This window comes from Ipomoea nil, unplaced genomic scaffold (genome assembly GCF_001879475.1).
Source record: "Ipomoea nil cultivar Tokyo-kokei standard unplaced genomic scaffold, Asagao_1.1 scaffold1339, whole genome shotgun sequence".
NCBI lineage: Eukaryota > Viridiplantae > Streptophyta > Magnoliopsida > Solanales > Convolvulaceae > Ipomoea > Ipomoea nil.
The window spans coordinates 480,249-495,901 of record NW_017617767.1 but is presented as its reverse complement, the minus strand read 5'-3'; the positions used below and the strand labels follow the sequence as shown (position 1 = coordinate 495,901).

General features: G+C 42.5%; 2 protein-coding genes across 2 annotated transcripts; both read right to left on the bottom strand.

Moving 5' to 3' along the window:
• Positions 1-3,665: 3,665 nt before the first annotated feature.
• LOC109185679 lies at positions 3,666-4,517 on the bottom strand. Its single transcript, XM_019335634.1, has one exon. The coding sequence runs from the start codon at positions 4,515-4,517 to the stop codon at positions 3,666-3,668; it is 852 nt and encodes a 283-aa protein (XP_019191179.1).
• A 7,983-nt stretch (positions 4,518-12,500) lies between these two features.
• Positions 12,501-14,954, bottom strand: LOC109185678. Its single transcript, XM_019335633.1, has 2 exons — positions 13,851-14,954; positions 12,501-13,742 (listed from the first exon to the last, which is right to left on the bottom strand). The coding sequence occupies exons 1-2, from the start codon at positions 14,952-14,954 to the stop codon at positions 12,501-12,503; spliced, it is 2,346 nt and encodes a 781-aa protein (XP_019191178.1).
• Positions 14,955-15,653: the final 699 nt, after the last annotated feature.

The window sequence follows — 15,653 nt, the reverse complement described above, 5'->3', positions numbered from 1 at the left end:
ATATAAGAGCAGAAGAGCATACAACGAACTCACGAACAAGAGAGCAGAAAATTCGAATCCATCAAAGGATCGAATAGAGCAATTAAGCTTAAAAGAACTCAGAGAGCTTCAAGAGAAAAATATTCAGAGAGTTCTTAAACAAAGCAAAGCAGAGCAAAAATATCAAGTGCTTTACTTGATATATTCAAAGAGAGAAAACACTCAGAGCTATCAAGAGAAATCATTCCAGAGTGTTTATCTTCATCAAAGAGACCTGCGCATCATTGAAGATCAACTACAGTGTCTCAGAAGTTGGAAGCAAGACAACACTTGTTTTGGAGCAAAACAAGAGAAGGGAGGAAAGTAGCACGGAGCTGTGAAATCCTGGATTGTCACACGGAGCTGTGAGATCCGAAGCAGCAGTGTCGGAGGCACTGGACGTGATTGGTGTGGGCTTGGTGATCAAAGCACCAGATCACGGGATACGTTTCTACCGGAGTGTGGAAGACGGGGGGAAAGTAACGCGGAGTCGTGAAATCCTGGGATAGTAGCGCAGCGACGTGAAACCCGAAGCAGCAGTGTGGTGTCACTGGGCGTGATTAGTGCCGGCTTTGTGATCAAAGCACTAGATCACGGAAGTTCATTGTATCTTGGAACCAAGAAGTGGTGGATATAGTGAATTGGCTCTTGGAGAAAAGAGCAAGTGGAGTAGGAGGATTACACCACCTCGCGAACCACTATAATTGTCTTGTGTTCTTTACTGCTTTCTTTACTTACCGCTCTTTACATATTCGCTCTACACGAGATATACTGCTCACACAATCTCACACACACTTTATGTTTAATTATTTCCGCTGTGCACCATACTCTAACAATCTAGTTAAGAGTTTTGGTTTATCTCTGTCTTAGCAATTGTTGTGCTGTGCGAAAAAGTTTGAAAGTCTATTCACCCCCCCCCCCCCCCTCTAGACTTTCACCCTACCTCTTTTGGGACCAACAAAAACAAACGGCGATATGGAACAAAATGTGACAAGAGTGTCAAGAATATCCTCTTTTGGTCAAAGCCCAAAGAATTCACAAGACATCAAAGCAAGCGAGAAAGGTATATCGATACAAGGATTGCAAGATTTTAACTAACGGGGATATTGAGAATATCAAACTCTAAACCGAACACAACCATCAACCTCTAACCAACAACCAATAACTAAGCAACTAGCTCAAAGCGCCAACCACCAAGACTAACTACTCAACTAAACAAACAAGCAAGAACAAGCACACAAGGCAAGCAACAAGTAACTAACAAACGGTAACAACAACTAAGAGGTAACAACAGGCTGCAGGAGGATAAACAGGCTTACCACAACTCCGATCTAGAACGACTCACTCTCCGATTCATTGGTGCTCTCCTCGGATTCTTCGTCATCAACTCCTCTACAACTTGAGCTGGCCACAATCAGATCTAGCATTTGGTGAACGGCAACAAACTGCGTCTTCATGAAAGTGAAGTCTTCTTCAATCATTCGGTTCTATTGACGAAGAAAGGTGACTACACGCTCCTCATGTGTCATGGAATCATGCTCCCTTTTGGTGCGGGCTTCCCTTCTTCTTTGATTTTCTTTACTTTCGGAATCACTTTCCTCGGCCTCGGCAGCTTCTGGTGCTTCCACCTCTTCTTCATGGCCTGCTTCCCCCTTGTCTTCTAAATCACCGCCCAAGCTCTGGACTGCAAGGTTCAACTTTCCAGCATGAATCTCGAGCTCAACTGCCAACTCGGCTCATTCTTCGGGGAATTTCCTTGCAACTTCTTCGAGCGTGATGTAATCACCATCGTCCAACTGAAACAAGTTGTAACTTCGAAGATTAGTGGCATCCAACACCATCTTTCCTACGGGTTTCGGCATGCAACCCTCAACGCTTACACCCTTCTTGACAAGAATCCAGCTCAACACCATACCATACGGTAGGCTCTTTGGGTTTTGATCACGATAGAAGACCATATGTTGCAACATCAAAGCCGGCAGGTTGAACTTTACCATGTTCTTAAGGCAGAAAGCAAAGGAGCACTCCAATTTTCCCAACAACCAACTTTTGTTGTTATTGGGCAACAAACAGTCTGACACAAGTATGACCAAAATCCTTTGCTCGGCGGACAACCATTTCTTCTCCGGTCTTGAAGCTTGAGTGAAACCACTCGTGCGACCCAACAAATAATTCAAATAGTCCCGGTACCCCATGGTATCCGTACTAATCCACGAGTTACCACTATACTGAGCAACTCCCGAAGCAGATAAACTCAAAAGCTGAGCTAGCCTCTTTTTAGACAAAACCACTTTCACACCCCTCACTTTAGAGGTGATTTCAAGCTTACCACCATCCTTTGTCACTGCCATGTGACGATAAAATTCCTTAACCAAACTTGGGTAGGTCTCGGCCCTTATGGCGAGAAACCCATCTAACAACCCTTGGAATCTAAGCATATCCAACAAAGAATTAGGAAAAGATTCCGGGTCGAAAGCTTTACCTTCAAGAACGAGGTAATGGGCATCCCCCCATTCCACCTTTCTAGCCAAACTTGATCTTCTAGGCATGATAGGAGATGATCCAAAGCTCAACAAAAGGAACCCAAAGCTTTCTTCTTCTTTTCCTTCTTCTCGTTGCCCTATCTCTCTCGCTGCTCCCTCTCTCCCGTTCGCGACGGCCCAGCGGCGGCGAGATGACCCCTGCAAACGACGATTCTGGCGGATGGCGGTTCGACGACGGGCAGGTGGTAGCGGTGGGTGGCAGGTGAAGGCGACGGGTTGGGAGGGAGGGTGGTCTCGGCTGAACACACAGGTAGAGGGGAAGGGAAAAAGAAATTGGGATTTAGGGATTTTGGGAGAAATTGAGGAAAGAAGATGATTTAATTTGGGGATTTGGGTAAAGTGAGAAATTATGGTTTAGATGGAATTAAAATTGGGTAAGTTTTAAGAATTATAATTAGTTTAAATGGTTAAAGGGGTGGGTTGGCAAATGGTATACCTAGGATTGAAACTCAAAGCTTGCGAATAAAAATCTACTTGTTTTTTAGGCTACACAACAAAGGATTTTTATGGATTTTCTATTCCCAAACTCAAAGAATACTTGGAGAAATTTAGGTGGTCCTCAAAGGAAAGGTTTGCAAAAATATCCATGTGCAAAGATTATGGAATTAACCCAAGCATGACTCATTTTTGGGACAAACAACTAACTCTATAACAAGGCTCGCACATAAAACTAAGAGAATCATTCATCAAGAGAGGCTTACACTTAAGTCCAAAAGAATCATTTATCAAGGGAAAAATATGACAAGGATAACAAGGCAGCTCAAACAGACAACGAAGGAACATGGCAACACACAAAGGTAACAAGGAACAAGATGCGTCTAAAGACAAGGGTAGGCTAGAAAAGAGGTTACTTGCTAGCTCCTCCTCCACTAAGCCTTCGGTCTCTGCTTGCGATCGTCCCAACACAAAGACTCTCCCCGATGGCCTGGCTCCGGCTGCTCCACGGCTTGAACTACTTCCTGCTGCTCCTCTGGCTCCTGGGGGTGGCGGCAACGCCCTTTGATTGGCTTGCTGAGGGCACTCGGCGACTTTGTGGCCCCTATCTCCGCATCGATAGCACCGAAACGCTTGGCCATTCCAATCCTGACCCACATGCACCTTCCCTCATCTACGGCATGCAAACGTCTTTACTTGATTTCCTTGCTCCATTCGGTTGGGTCCTTGGGTTAGAGATGATGCATTCCTGGCTTGAAAACTCGGTCGCGGCTTCTTGTAGCTGGAGGAGCCTCCACTCTCGGTCTTCTTTCTTGCAAGCTCATAAGACCCTCGCTGAAGCTGCTGAACACGATACAAATCCGAGGCACTCACATATGCATCCTTCAAAGAACTCGACCTACTCACGGTCAAGGCATTTCGTGCCTCATAATTTAAGCCAGTAATGAACTTCTCAACCTTGGCGAGCTTGGTAGGCACAAGCATCCAAGCGAAGATGGAGGAATTCCTCGTACATTGCGGCTTCTTATGGTACTCAACCACTGATAGAGATACTTGCTGAAGATGCAGGAATTCCTTGTACATCGCGGCTCGCACATGCGCTGGATAAAACCTCTCGCGCATCCGATCTTTTGGTGTAGACCAATATAACTCGGGCTCCTCAAGGTAGGCTGGACCCTTGTGTATCCACCATAGATCGGCCTCATGACAGAAGTAGAACGTCGCAAGCTCTACCCTCCGCTCATATGGACATTCAACAACCGAGAAGATCTTATCAAACGCTCTCATCCACTCCTCTAGAACAACCGGGTCTTCTTCAACCGCGAAGGTCGATGGTCTGTGACCCGACACAAGACGACCCATATCCCTATGCCCGGCAAGTTGAGTAGGTGGCACGGGATGGTTGTTGTTCAGCAACGCTACACAAAGAGTCTGCATCGTCTGCGTCAACTGCTGCAAGTTCTGGGCAAGCTGCTCATTCGTAGGGGTCTCCGGAGTACGTGCACGTTGACGGGGAGGCATCGCAAAGCTTCTACAAAAACAACACGGTTACCAACAAGACAACAAATAAGCAAACAACTACAAACAACGCTCAGTTCACCACGCATCCTAAGAATCCTAAGCCTAAACACTTAGATTCTTATGGTCACCTTAAGGTCTCAAACCAAACTTAGCCACTTAGAAGTCTAGACTCTAACAACCTAGGCTCAAACCTAGGCTCTGATACCAACTGTAACAAACCCTAATTGCCATGCTAAATTAAACCATAAACATGCAGATAACTAGCCAAAACATCATACACAGCAGAAGACTGAACAAGGATTATATAAACAGGAAATAAAAGGGTGCTATGCCACGCCCACCCAAAGGTGAACGCACAGACGAAACATCTGCATAAATCCACAATCTAAATCCATTCAGAAAGAGGAGTACTAATGTCTAACATTGCCACACAGGCCACAATGTCTCAAAGTAACGGGATCTAAACTAACAGGTTCTAGACCGCGCTCTCGTCTACACATCACTTGAAAGAAACTCATAAAATATGGGACGATGCCCGGTCAACGAATAATGCTGGTAACCCACCAATACCTATTAAATATCATACATAGATAGGTTATACGTATGTAAAATCATTTGCGAAACGGAATATATATATATAAGTTCAAAACCAAGAACAGGAGTCAACACAAGACTCTAAGCATTCACAACAAGACAAGGGAACACATCCCAAGACACAAGAAGTAATAACAACTCACAAGAACGGCTCAAGGTATAATCTACCATCACACAATAGATTAACACCCGACATGCATAACGCAAGAGAGTAAGGCCACAACCATCGACAACACATGCCTAGGCAACATATGCCTTTGTGACAACACATGTCACAAATAGATAAACACACAACAATGGCTACACAAGCCTTCATGACATCACCCATCACGAATTGATATGCCTTCCTTAATCCCGGTTCCAACCTTATGGCTACCCCCAACCTTATGTCTAGTTACAACCATTGCCTCCAGGACCCCTGTACACCAAGTCCAACCTTTTCCCTCCGAGGACCGTCATCCCCATCCGCCAACGACCGCCAACAAAACCACCAATTCATAGTACACGAGGGTACCGATCACACACACGGTAACACATGCCTCCCAAGAAATACGTGAACCCGACACATAGGTCACAAACTCCATAATCACGTCATGGCCACCACGAGGACCACTGCCGTACCTTGGTGACTAGTGTCCCATACCACTAATCGTACAATCCAGGTATAGCCACACACACCACATCACAACAGGAATCAATCAACGGATCACAACGAAGATATGAAACCATACTCAATCAAGGAATGGATCACAGTCCAACAACAACGATGATTAACACAAGTCATCATCAACAAAAGGAAAGGACAAACAACACACACGCTAGTATTTAAAAACCGAACTACCGTGCTTATCAAACGGGTAAACCGAACATAGTTCCGAAGAACACACAAGACTCATCACGGTTCAACGAATCACAACGTTGAACACTTAGCACGATTCAAGACACCAAAACCTATATGGATACCTACAATATAGTTCTAGACATACGAAACATCAAGAAGACGCTCAAATAGTTCCACAAAAGAACATCGGGAAGTCAAAAGATCAAATACCGAGTCAAAAGAATCACGGGGAACAAATCCCCCAATATTCACATCATGTACCCCGCGGGTGGGCCCACGGGTAGACCCTCACCCGTGGTTCCGCCCGCGGGCACTAACACCCACCGGCCATGTACCCCGCGGGTGGGGCGGCGGGTGGTGCACTGCCCGCCGTTCCGCCTGTGGGTACACTCTTGTACCAAAATTAATCCCTTCGGGGATTATCAACTCCAAGCTCAAATTCAAGTCCAAAACATGCCAAATCTCACCGAATACAACAAAATGACTTGAATCAAAGTAATAGCCAAGCAATGGCATACATGAACCCTAATAACAAGCTCTATATATGCATTTTCACAAGACAATGCATAAACACACACATTTCATTGCAAAATCACATGTAGAATCCAAAAATCATCACTTAGGTAAACAAAATAGATTTTGTAGAGCATGGGTTACCTCTTGTAGACAAAAACCTGCAATTAACACTTCACCAAGCTCCTAATAAGGCTCACCTTCTAAATAACATGGAGATCTACACCTTAAAGTATTGTAACAAAAGACGATTCTTTTTCTCAACGACACCAGTTGTAAGTTATTTTATTATTGATTTATGATTTCATGCACATTAACACATGTCTTGGAGCACATACTGCAATGCTGACAAGATTATCATACTCATGTAGGCATCTTCTATTGTGTATAAACCACCCGGATACAGTACTGAACAGCTGTATGAAAAGTTTCGAGAAAGTGTTAATCATGACATTGACACTGCTACTGGTGACCCTATGAACTGTCGTTTGGTAAATTAAATTCTACATACTTATATTACATTTGTGTTTATAATTTCTCCGAACTAAAAGTGTACTGATCAGTTTTTTTTCCCAGTGATTGCAGCTGATCAAATATATGTCATATGCATTGATATGGATGTCTATCATACATGCATACACATACTTGACAACTCTTCTGCTGATGTTGCTGGTATTGCCAAATATGGTCAAATACCATTTCTTTTGGTGAGTACTAATTAACACATTATAAAACATTTTATGAAGTCTAGGTTTTTCTGTATTTAATGCTTTTCTATTTATTTGCAGAAAGACTACTTTGTAAGATATTTGAACGAAAGGGATTCATACACCGCTGCAAACAGACTTAAAAAGGCTACACCTGAAAGAATACTAATCCAATGGAGTGGTACCGAGAAGAAAGGTGATAGTGGTGTATTTACAATGTGGCACATGCAAACATACATTGGGGTGGAGTGATTGGTTTTCAAATTGACAGCAGTGAAATTAAACCATCAGATCTTGCAGACCTCAGGGTCAAATACATTACAGCAATTTTAACTACTGGAATCAATGAAGTGTCTGGAAAAAACATGGAAAAGGCTGGTATTAAGTACGAAAAATAATGAATATTTTTTATTGTTAAAGGTTTTATTAATTTACATTAGTTTAGCATCTTGATGTAAACTCCTTTGGTTTTGAAACACATTAATATATATTTTCACGCATCTTGTATGTTGCATGAACGCATATTAAAAATTAGCTTATTAATTCATACAATTTATATTCTTAATATGCGTCCACTTAACCTTGAACGTGCTTTTAAAAAACTTTAATGTGCGTTCATTTTCGTGATAAATAAAAAGTTGAAATAAAAAAGAAAAAAAATGCAAAATCTTAACATTTTTTTAAACCACGGTTGATCTGTGTTGATATTCGGTATTAAAAATTACATTACACATTGCTTAAGTTCATTCATATCTTAATGAGCGTTCGTTTGCATACTAAAATAACATGAAAAATAATAATTATTAAAAACAACTATAAAAAAAAGAATATAAATTCAAATAAATTAATGTGCGTTCAAAAACACCATTACGTGCGAGTTATTAAAGTATAACGTGCGGGACCTCAGTTCTTGATTTCCGTACGTTTGAGTACCAATTAAAATAAATCATTTCGCAAAACTCTTTAATATGCGTCTCATATCTCCTTAATATGCATCTCAAATCTCTTTGATATGCTTCTCATATATCTTTAATATGCGTCTCATATCTCTTTAATTATGCGTCTCATATCTCTTTAATTTGCGTCTCGTATCTCTTTAATTATGCGTCTCATATCTCTTTAATTATGCGTCTCATATCTCTTTAATATGCGTCTAATATCTCTTTAAAATGCATCTCTTATATCTTTACTATGCGTCTCATATCTCATTAATGAACATCCGTCCGTCTAACACTTACTATGCGTAGATGTAATACACAATGTGCTTCAAAAATATAACTTATCGTTCTCCATTTTCATAACCAAATAAACTAGATCAATTTTCTGAAATAAAAAAAAATAACAAATGTATATCCACGATAACTACATACTATATAACAACAGAGAATTGAAAAAGATTTGGAAGCAAAAACAATGGACATCGCAATGCTAAACGATCGAGAAACGATAGACAACTCAGCGATTCTTTGAAAAGCAAAAACAACGGCGACGGCAATGCGAACGACAATATAGAACAGCGATTAAAGTTAATTTAATCAAAATTACTAATTTGTCCCTCAGTACGCGAATACAATAAAAAGTACGCAAATTTCAAACTTTGAGATCAACGGTCAGGATATTTTTACTCATTAAAAACGAACGGCATCCTTGCAACCGCACAACCGCACCGAACAGTGCCACCCGCACCAGAACCCTTGTATATATATATATATATATATATATATACATATATATATATATATATATACATATATATATATATATATATACATATATATATATATATATATATATATATAGTGAAAGGTTCCTGTGCGGTTGATTAATGTGCATGAGATTTATATTCAATATGCGTGAGTATTGTGTTTAATGTGCCTGAGATTTGTACTTAATGTGCGTGAATGTGTAATGTTAATGTGCGTGGGTGTGTGTGAGTCTTGTGCCTAAGGTGCGTGAGTTGTGTGTTTAATGTGCGTGTGTAACACGTGTTACGACCCCTAAATTAGAACTAATCTAATTATCACCCACCCCAAAAAGGGAATTAAAATCCATTAAGTGGCTAAAGAGGGGTTCACTATGGATCATGAGCCCTGAGCCCTAAAACCAAACCCCTAGTCCCATAGGAATTAGAATTAACAAGCCCATACCACTTAGACCCTAATTAGGACTCTTAGGTATATAAATAGGGACATAGGAGACACCTAGATCTCACACCACCATAATCTCCCACCACACAAGAAGTTCCAAGAATCCCCTTAGGAGAAACCAAGAAAGAAGAAAGCTTAAGGAAAGACCCTTCATAGCCAAGGAAATTAATTAAGGCTAAGAGGTAACCCATGTCTCAACAAAACCTATTTTCTTCACTATGATCTCCTTCCTTGGCCTCCTGCTATATATGTGTGTCTTGATTAATTCTTCTATGTTGATTGTGATATATTCTTGATGATTGATAAGATGACTTGGGTGTATTCTTGATATTCTTGATGATCTTGATGATGAAAAGAGGTTTTTGATGTTGATGTAAGGATTCTTGGCAAGTCTGGATATTTCTTGATGTTAACGATATAATGTGATTTTGATGATTTGGGGGAAATTAGCGCCCTAGGATGAATTGGGAATTTGTGTTGTAATGCTCTTGATTTATATTTGGGTGGGAATTCACATGCTCGGGTGTTGTTTATATTTAGAAGTCATGATAAGTCAAGTTACATGTGATTCTTGCTTTTTATCCGTTAATTGACTACGTGGTGTCGTTGATTGCGTTTAAAAGTGTCTAAACATGGTTTCGGGTTCCACAAAGGATCCCGGGACGAAATATTGATGAATAAGTCAGTGGGGGGTAGGTGGGGGTAGGGGTACCCGCCACCTACCCGCTGCCCGAAGATCACCGCCGGGCAACGGGCAGGCGCCGGGCAGGCGTCCGCCCGCCGGCAACCAGCTGCCGGGCAGTGATCTCCGGCGGGCAGCCGGCGGGTGATCCCTCACCCACCGGCTACCCGCTGGTTTGTGACCCCCCCCCCCGGGTCCCCGACTTCCCCGTTTGATGTTCCCCATTCCCCGTGGCGTCCCAATGGACCCCGTTTGTCGTACCTAAGTCTAGTTTGATGTTTCGGGTACCGTTCGTAGGATAAGTGAATCTTAGGAATTGCATGCTAGTTGAATTGGTAGCCCGTTGACCTAGGTGGATGTTGTATGAACTCCTTAGGACGATTCTTAGTATGTGAATGATCACACGTAAGTTTAGTTATATGCCTCCCCTTCCCAATGTGTTATTATGTGCTATAATGTGTTATGTGATGCATGATTCCCCAATTTGGTTGCGATCAAATTGGCTATACGGGCAGTTGGATGGGTTGAGAACCATCCCAACTGTTAACCAGGCCGGTTGCGATCGGTCAGGTATATAAATATTATATAGGGATGCAGTCCACTATTGATTATTTATGAGCTGCGGTTCATTCTCCTAGCTGCGGTCAGTGATTCACTTCTTGGGCTGCGGTCCACATGGACCTCGGTGCAATGACCCACCGGACCTGAACGCGCCAGGACGGTGTGTAGGGCCAATAAGCCGAGGAAGGCTGTAGTCCACCGATCCGAGTAATCGGGGCGGTGTGTAGGGCTACGGCTGGCTGCGACCCACCGAGCGATGGGACGACGGTGTGTAGGGCCATAGTCTCCGAGGATCTTCGCCCACCGACTGAGTATAGCTCCGCGGTGTGTCGGGCTTGATCCGCTATGGTCCACCGGCGTACCTATCGTCGGTGTGTAGGGTCGTAAGTCCCCCCTTGAAAAGGGGATCGCGGTCCACCCACTAGGTGCGTCAGCGGTGTGTAGGATCGTGGTCCGACGTTGAGTTCGTCAACGGTTCTCAAATGGTTGGTTGCGATCAACTCCCCTCGTACCACGGTACTGAGGTAGGGTGCTGCGGGGCCGTGTTAATGCTATATGCATTGACCCTCATGTTCGGGGCATGCGATTGGTCCCGTGGCGCCATCAATAATAATGTGACATGAATGGTGATTGGATGATGATGTGTTTGGAATTGGAAAGTGATCAGTGACCTGAGATGTGTATTCCTTGTGATGTTATCTCTACTTAAATGCTTATTGTAGTTTTGCATTTCCTCATTTTACGAAAATTATCAGAAATAGTTTGCTGACATAGAATACTGATTGATTCAGTTAAGCACCTACTTAGTAATGATAGATCATGAAGAGAACATCAGAGAAAAAAAAAAAACAAACACACAGAACGAACACTCACAATGTTTACCCAGTTCGATACGGTGTGTATCTACGTCTGGGGGACGATCACATAGGCGTCCAATCCACTAAGTCATAATCCAATGTACAAAGGTAGATATACAATAATCTTACCCAAGTGCCCCACACAAGGTACATACCGAGTCTACACAGGTTTAGTGGATTGTTGAAGATGGAGAGCCATGGATACAGAAGTCCGATGAAATCCCTTCACTTGAGAGCCAGCTCTGATGCAGTCCACTTCAGTGACGCTCTATAAGGTTGTTCCCACAACAGTGTGATCTTAGTGTCCTTTCGTTTAAGCAGCAGTAACTCTTCTCAAGTTCATCATCTTAATCACCATGAACATGTTGTATTGAGAAGGTGCATGACCATCAATGATCTAGACTCATCAAGCTGATATGGAGTGTTTCTTCTTCTTATTTGGCGTAACCCTAGTTCCCTTAACGAACTGGTACTTATAGATCCTTCTATAAACACTCTCCATAAAAGATCTTTGATTGTAGAAGGTAGCACTATAAAAGAGGAATGTAATCTTTGCAGATTTGGTCCATTATCTTCTTTGAAGATACGCTGATCGTCTTTCCATACTGAGCTGATAATACCGCGTAAGACTCTTAAGGAAACAGCTTTCCTAAATCAGATCTTAAGTGTCAGATCTTCTGTCGTTGCTTCTGCTTGATCAGTAAACTGTAGACCCAACCGGACAGACTCTAAACCTATCTTAGTATGCCATAATAATATTGCCAATTATAATATGGGGTTTTTGAACATTTAAACACTAACAAACTCCCCCTTTGGCTATTATTTGGCAAAACAACTCAACTATATAAAAAGAACTAAGATTGGTTATTAAAAGAAGCAACCCAAGTGTCCAAAATGATTACATAGGATAAAAAGAACAGAAGATCCAAAGCAGTCTAAAAACAAAAAAAAAAAAAAAAAAAAAAAAAAAAAAAAAAAAACGACATCAATACATAACGCCCAGCCAGGGCCAGAAAGAACTCGATCACAAAAACTCCCCCTGAGTTTACTACTCCCCCTTTTTGCCAATGGTAGCCAATGATTAAGCATTTGAGGGAGAGTCACAGTCAGACTTCATGGGATCCTCAGCAGCAGCAACAGTATCAGACAGGCTCATGCGGAGAAGAACAGTAGCTAGCTCAGTGCGCGCACCAGTCAGTTGCTTGGCAATGATACCGTGTACCGTCTCAAGATCAGCAACTCGCGCCTTCAATTGTTCGGAAAGCTTCTCATCTTTAGCATGAGGAGACTCATCATTCACAGCATCAGGTTCCGAATTGGATGGGGCAGTCACAGGAACGACATCCTTAATATGATCTCCAGAAAGAAGACGTTTATCAACAGTATATAGCAGCGTCGGAGTGATCACTTCGCTGGGTATAGGCTTAAGACCCTGAGAGGTAAGGATGCCAAAAATCAGATTTGGAAACGGTAGTCTTACCTTCTGTTCCCGGGGATGAATCAGAGTTAGAACATGATAAAAAATCCATTTGCCCAGATCACACTGCATCTTAGTTCCAATTCTAAATAAGAACCCTACCAGAAGCTTGCCAACTGTGTTGAAATGAGCTGATGGAAGCCAGTTGTGCAGAGCCAGGCGATGTAGGATGACATATCTAAACGTGAGATGCGAGCTCAGCAAATAGTCCTTATCTCCTGTAGGCCAAGATGTAGTATGTCCACCGGTAAGAGTTTTGGCCACCACGTCCCATTCAGTAACAGTTTCTTCTTGCACTGTAGGCAAGCCATAGTATTTATTTATCACATCTGGCCCAAAATCATACCACTTCCCTCTGATGAAGATTTGCATCGGTCCTGGCCCTGTGAGACTGTCAATCTCATCACTGAGATTGCAATAGAACTCATATGTGAGCAGCTTGGAGTAAGGGCAAACATTTGTAACAGTTTTTAAAAGACCAACTTCATTCAGCAAGGGCAGAATGTCGCAAACGGAGTTCAGTTGATTCTCATCCACTGTTCTTTGAACAATCAGCTCCCTTTTGACCATAGTGGCCCATTTTGTTTGTGCAGCAGGTGATACAAACTGAGGTTTGTAAACAGTAGTATCAATTCCTTCAATAGGTGGAACCTCCGGAGTTACACTTCGACCTCTTGACCTTGTGGTAGGTTTCCCTTTTCTGGCAGAGGGGGCTGGTGCAGAAGTAGCTTGAGCAGCAGTAGTTCCTTGTTGCTTAACAGAGGAACGTAGAGTCTTGAAAACTTGGTGGATAGGAGGGTCTCCTTCAGGCTTAGCAGTCTCACTCGACTTTCTCTTCTTCACAGGCTGATCCACATCAACATTATCAGCACTGGTTTCAACAACAACCTTTGTTGGAACATTCTTCCTTTTTGTCCGTCTTGTTTCTCTGGATGGGGACTGAACAGGAGTCACCGAGTGGCTAGAATCAGAAACATTTGCAGATGAGCTCCCAACAATATTTGATATCTCTCGAATTCTGAAATTCGTGGAATCAGGATGAGCAGTTCCCTCAACAGTAAGGGCAGCAGAAGAAGGTGCTTGGGATCCATACACCTCAGCCAGTATCTTATCATCTTCACTGAAGGATTCGGAAGGGTGTATCACTCGATAAAGTTGAGGGATCGAAGCAGATGGTAACCCAGCAAAATGTCGCACATGTTCCAGGCTTTCTCCTAAAGATGTTGCAGTGTAAACAGGAACTCCACCTGTTTTCTCAGACTTGTGGGGACTTGATAAATCAACAGTTTTAACAGTTGTAGGTAAGGTAGGAGGATCAACAGCTGGATTTGGCTCTTTAGAGACATTAACAGTTTCAGACGGAGGCAGAGCAATATTCTCAGAAGCATAAACAACCAGACTCAGTGGATTTGGCTCATCAGAGGACTTTGTTTTCTCATCAGACACACGCAACGCATCAGATTTTTCACCAGCAAAATTAGTCACAGGCAAAGATAGAGGATCAACATTCACAGGGGACTTCTCGGAACCCAAAGCAGATTGATTTTCAGGCAAAACAGACACAGACGATGGAATAGAAGAATCAACAGGTCTATCAGGAGAAATTTCAATAGGAGTTTCAGAATCATTTACCCGTTGTCGAAGAATCTCCTGTCTGTGTGTTGCTTCTCTCTGAGCAGCTTCAAGATACAAAGCTTGGGACTCCTCTCGTCGTCGAGCTTCTTCAACAGATTCTAGGGCACGTTGAGCAAAAAATTGAAGGAATGCCCCGGCCCGATTTCCATCGAAGGGTTCTGGAATAAACACTGGAGAGACGTCATCACTAGCTTCGGCGACCAACACAAGAAGTTCAGTTACATCATCTGCCGACCATTCAGCATAAAACTCCGGATAGTTGGTCATAACAGTCACCAGAATCTCGTCGCGAAGCAGAGGATCAAGCTTGAGCTTCTTCTTCATAGCCAACTGTAGAAGCGTTTGAATGTGTTTGAGGGCCGCCCCCGGAGGATGTACCTTGCTTCCAAGCTTAATGATGATGTTTCTTACGGGGTCCGCCATTTAAGATTAAGTGCGAGGAGAAGAATAGAACACCGAGAGCAGATAATCACGGGAAGTGGAGAGATGAGAGCTGAGGTGATTTCTTTCTTCTTGACCCGGTATCATATAGTCTTAAGGGTGATGAACCCTAATTAATGCGGCAAGTCAAAATATCATGCAGAAGTTATTGATGGACACAACGGTACAGCTCCTTTTTTAGAAGGAAACGGAACCCAAGGGAATTTGAAATTCAAAAAGCATAGAGATCTTTTAAGATATCTTTTGAGAAGAATAAGCTTAGATGATCTTCTTAACATAAAAAGAGAGGAGTCTTTAAGGAAATTCAAAGTCATAACACTGACCCGTATTAAACCAACTCCTCTCTGACGGATCGACTGCTTTAGTCAGTCAATTCTGCAAATTCCCAGAGCAGATCTGAGAATTTCAAAACGATTAGCATCCAGTGGCTTAGTCAGAATGTCCGCCAGTTGTTTGTCAGTCTGAATGTATTCCAACTCAATTTCCTTGGATTCAACCAGGTCTCTGATGTAGTGATGCCTGATGTCAATATGCTTCGTTCTGGAATGTTGAACAGGATTCTTGGAGATGTTAATAGCACTGACATTGTCACAAAAGAGTGTCACAAGGATCATTGTTCCTTGTGTAAGACCATAATCCAGAAACATCTGTTTCATCCAAACCAACTGAGTACAGCAACCA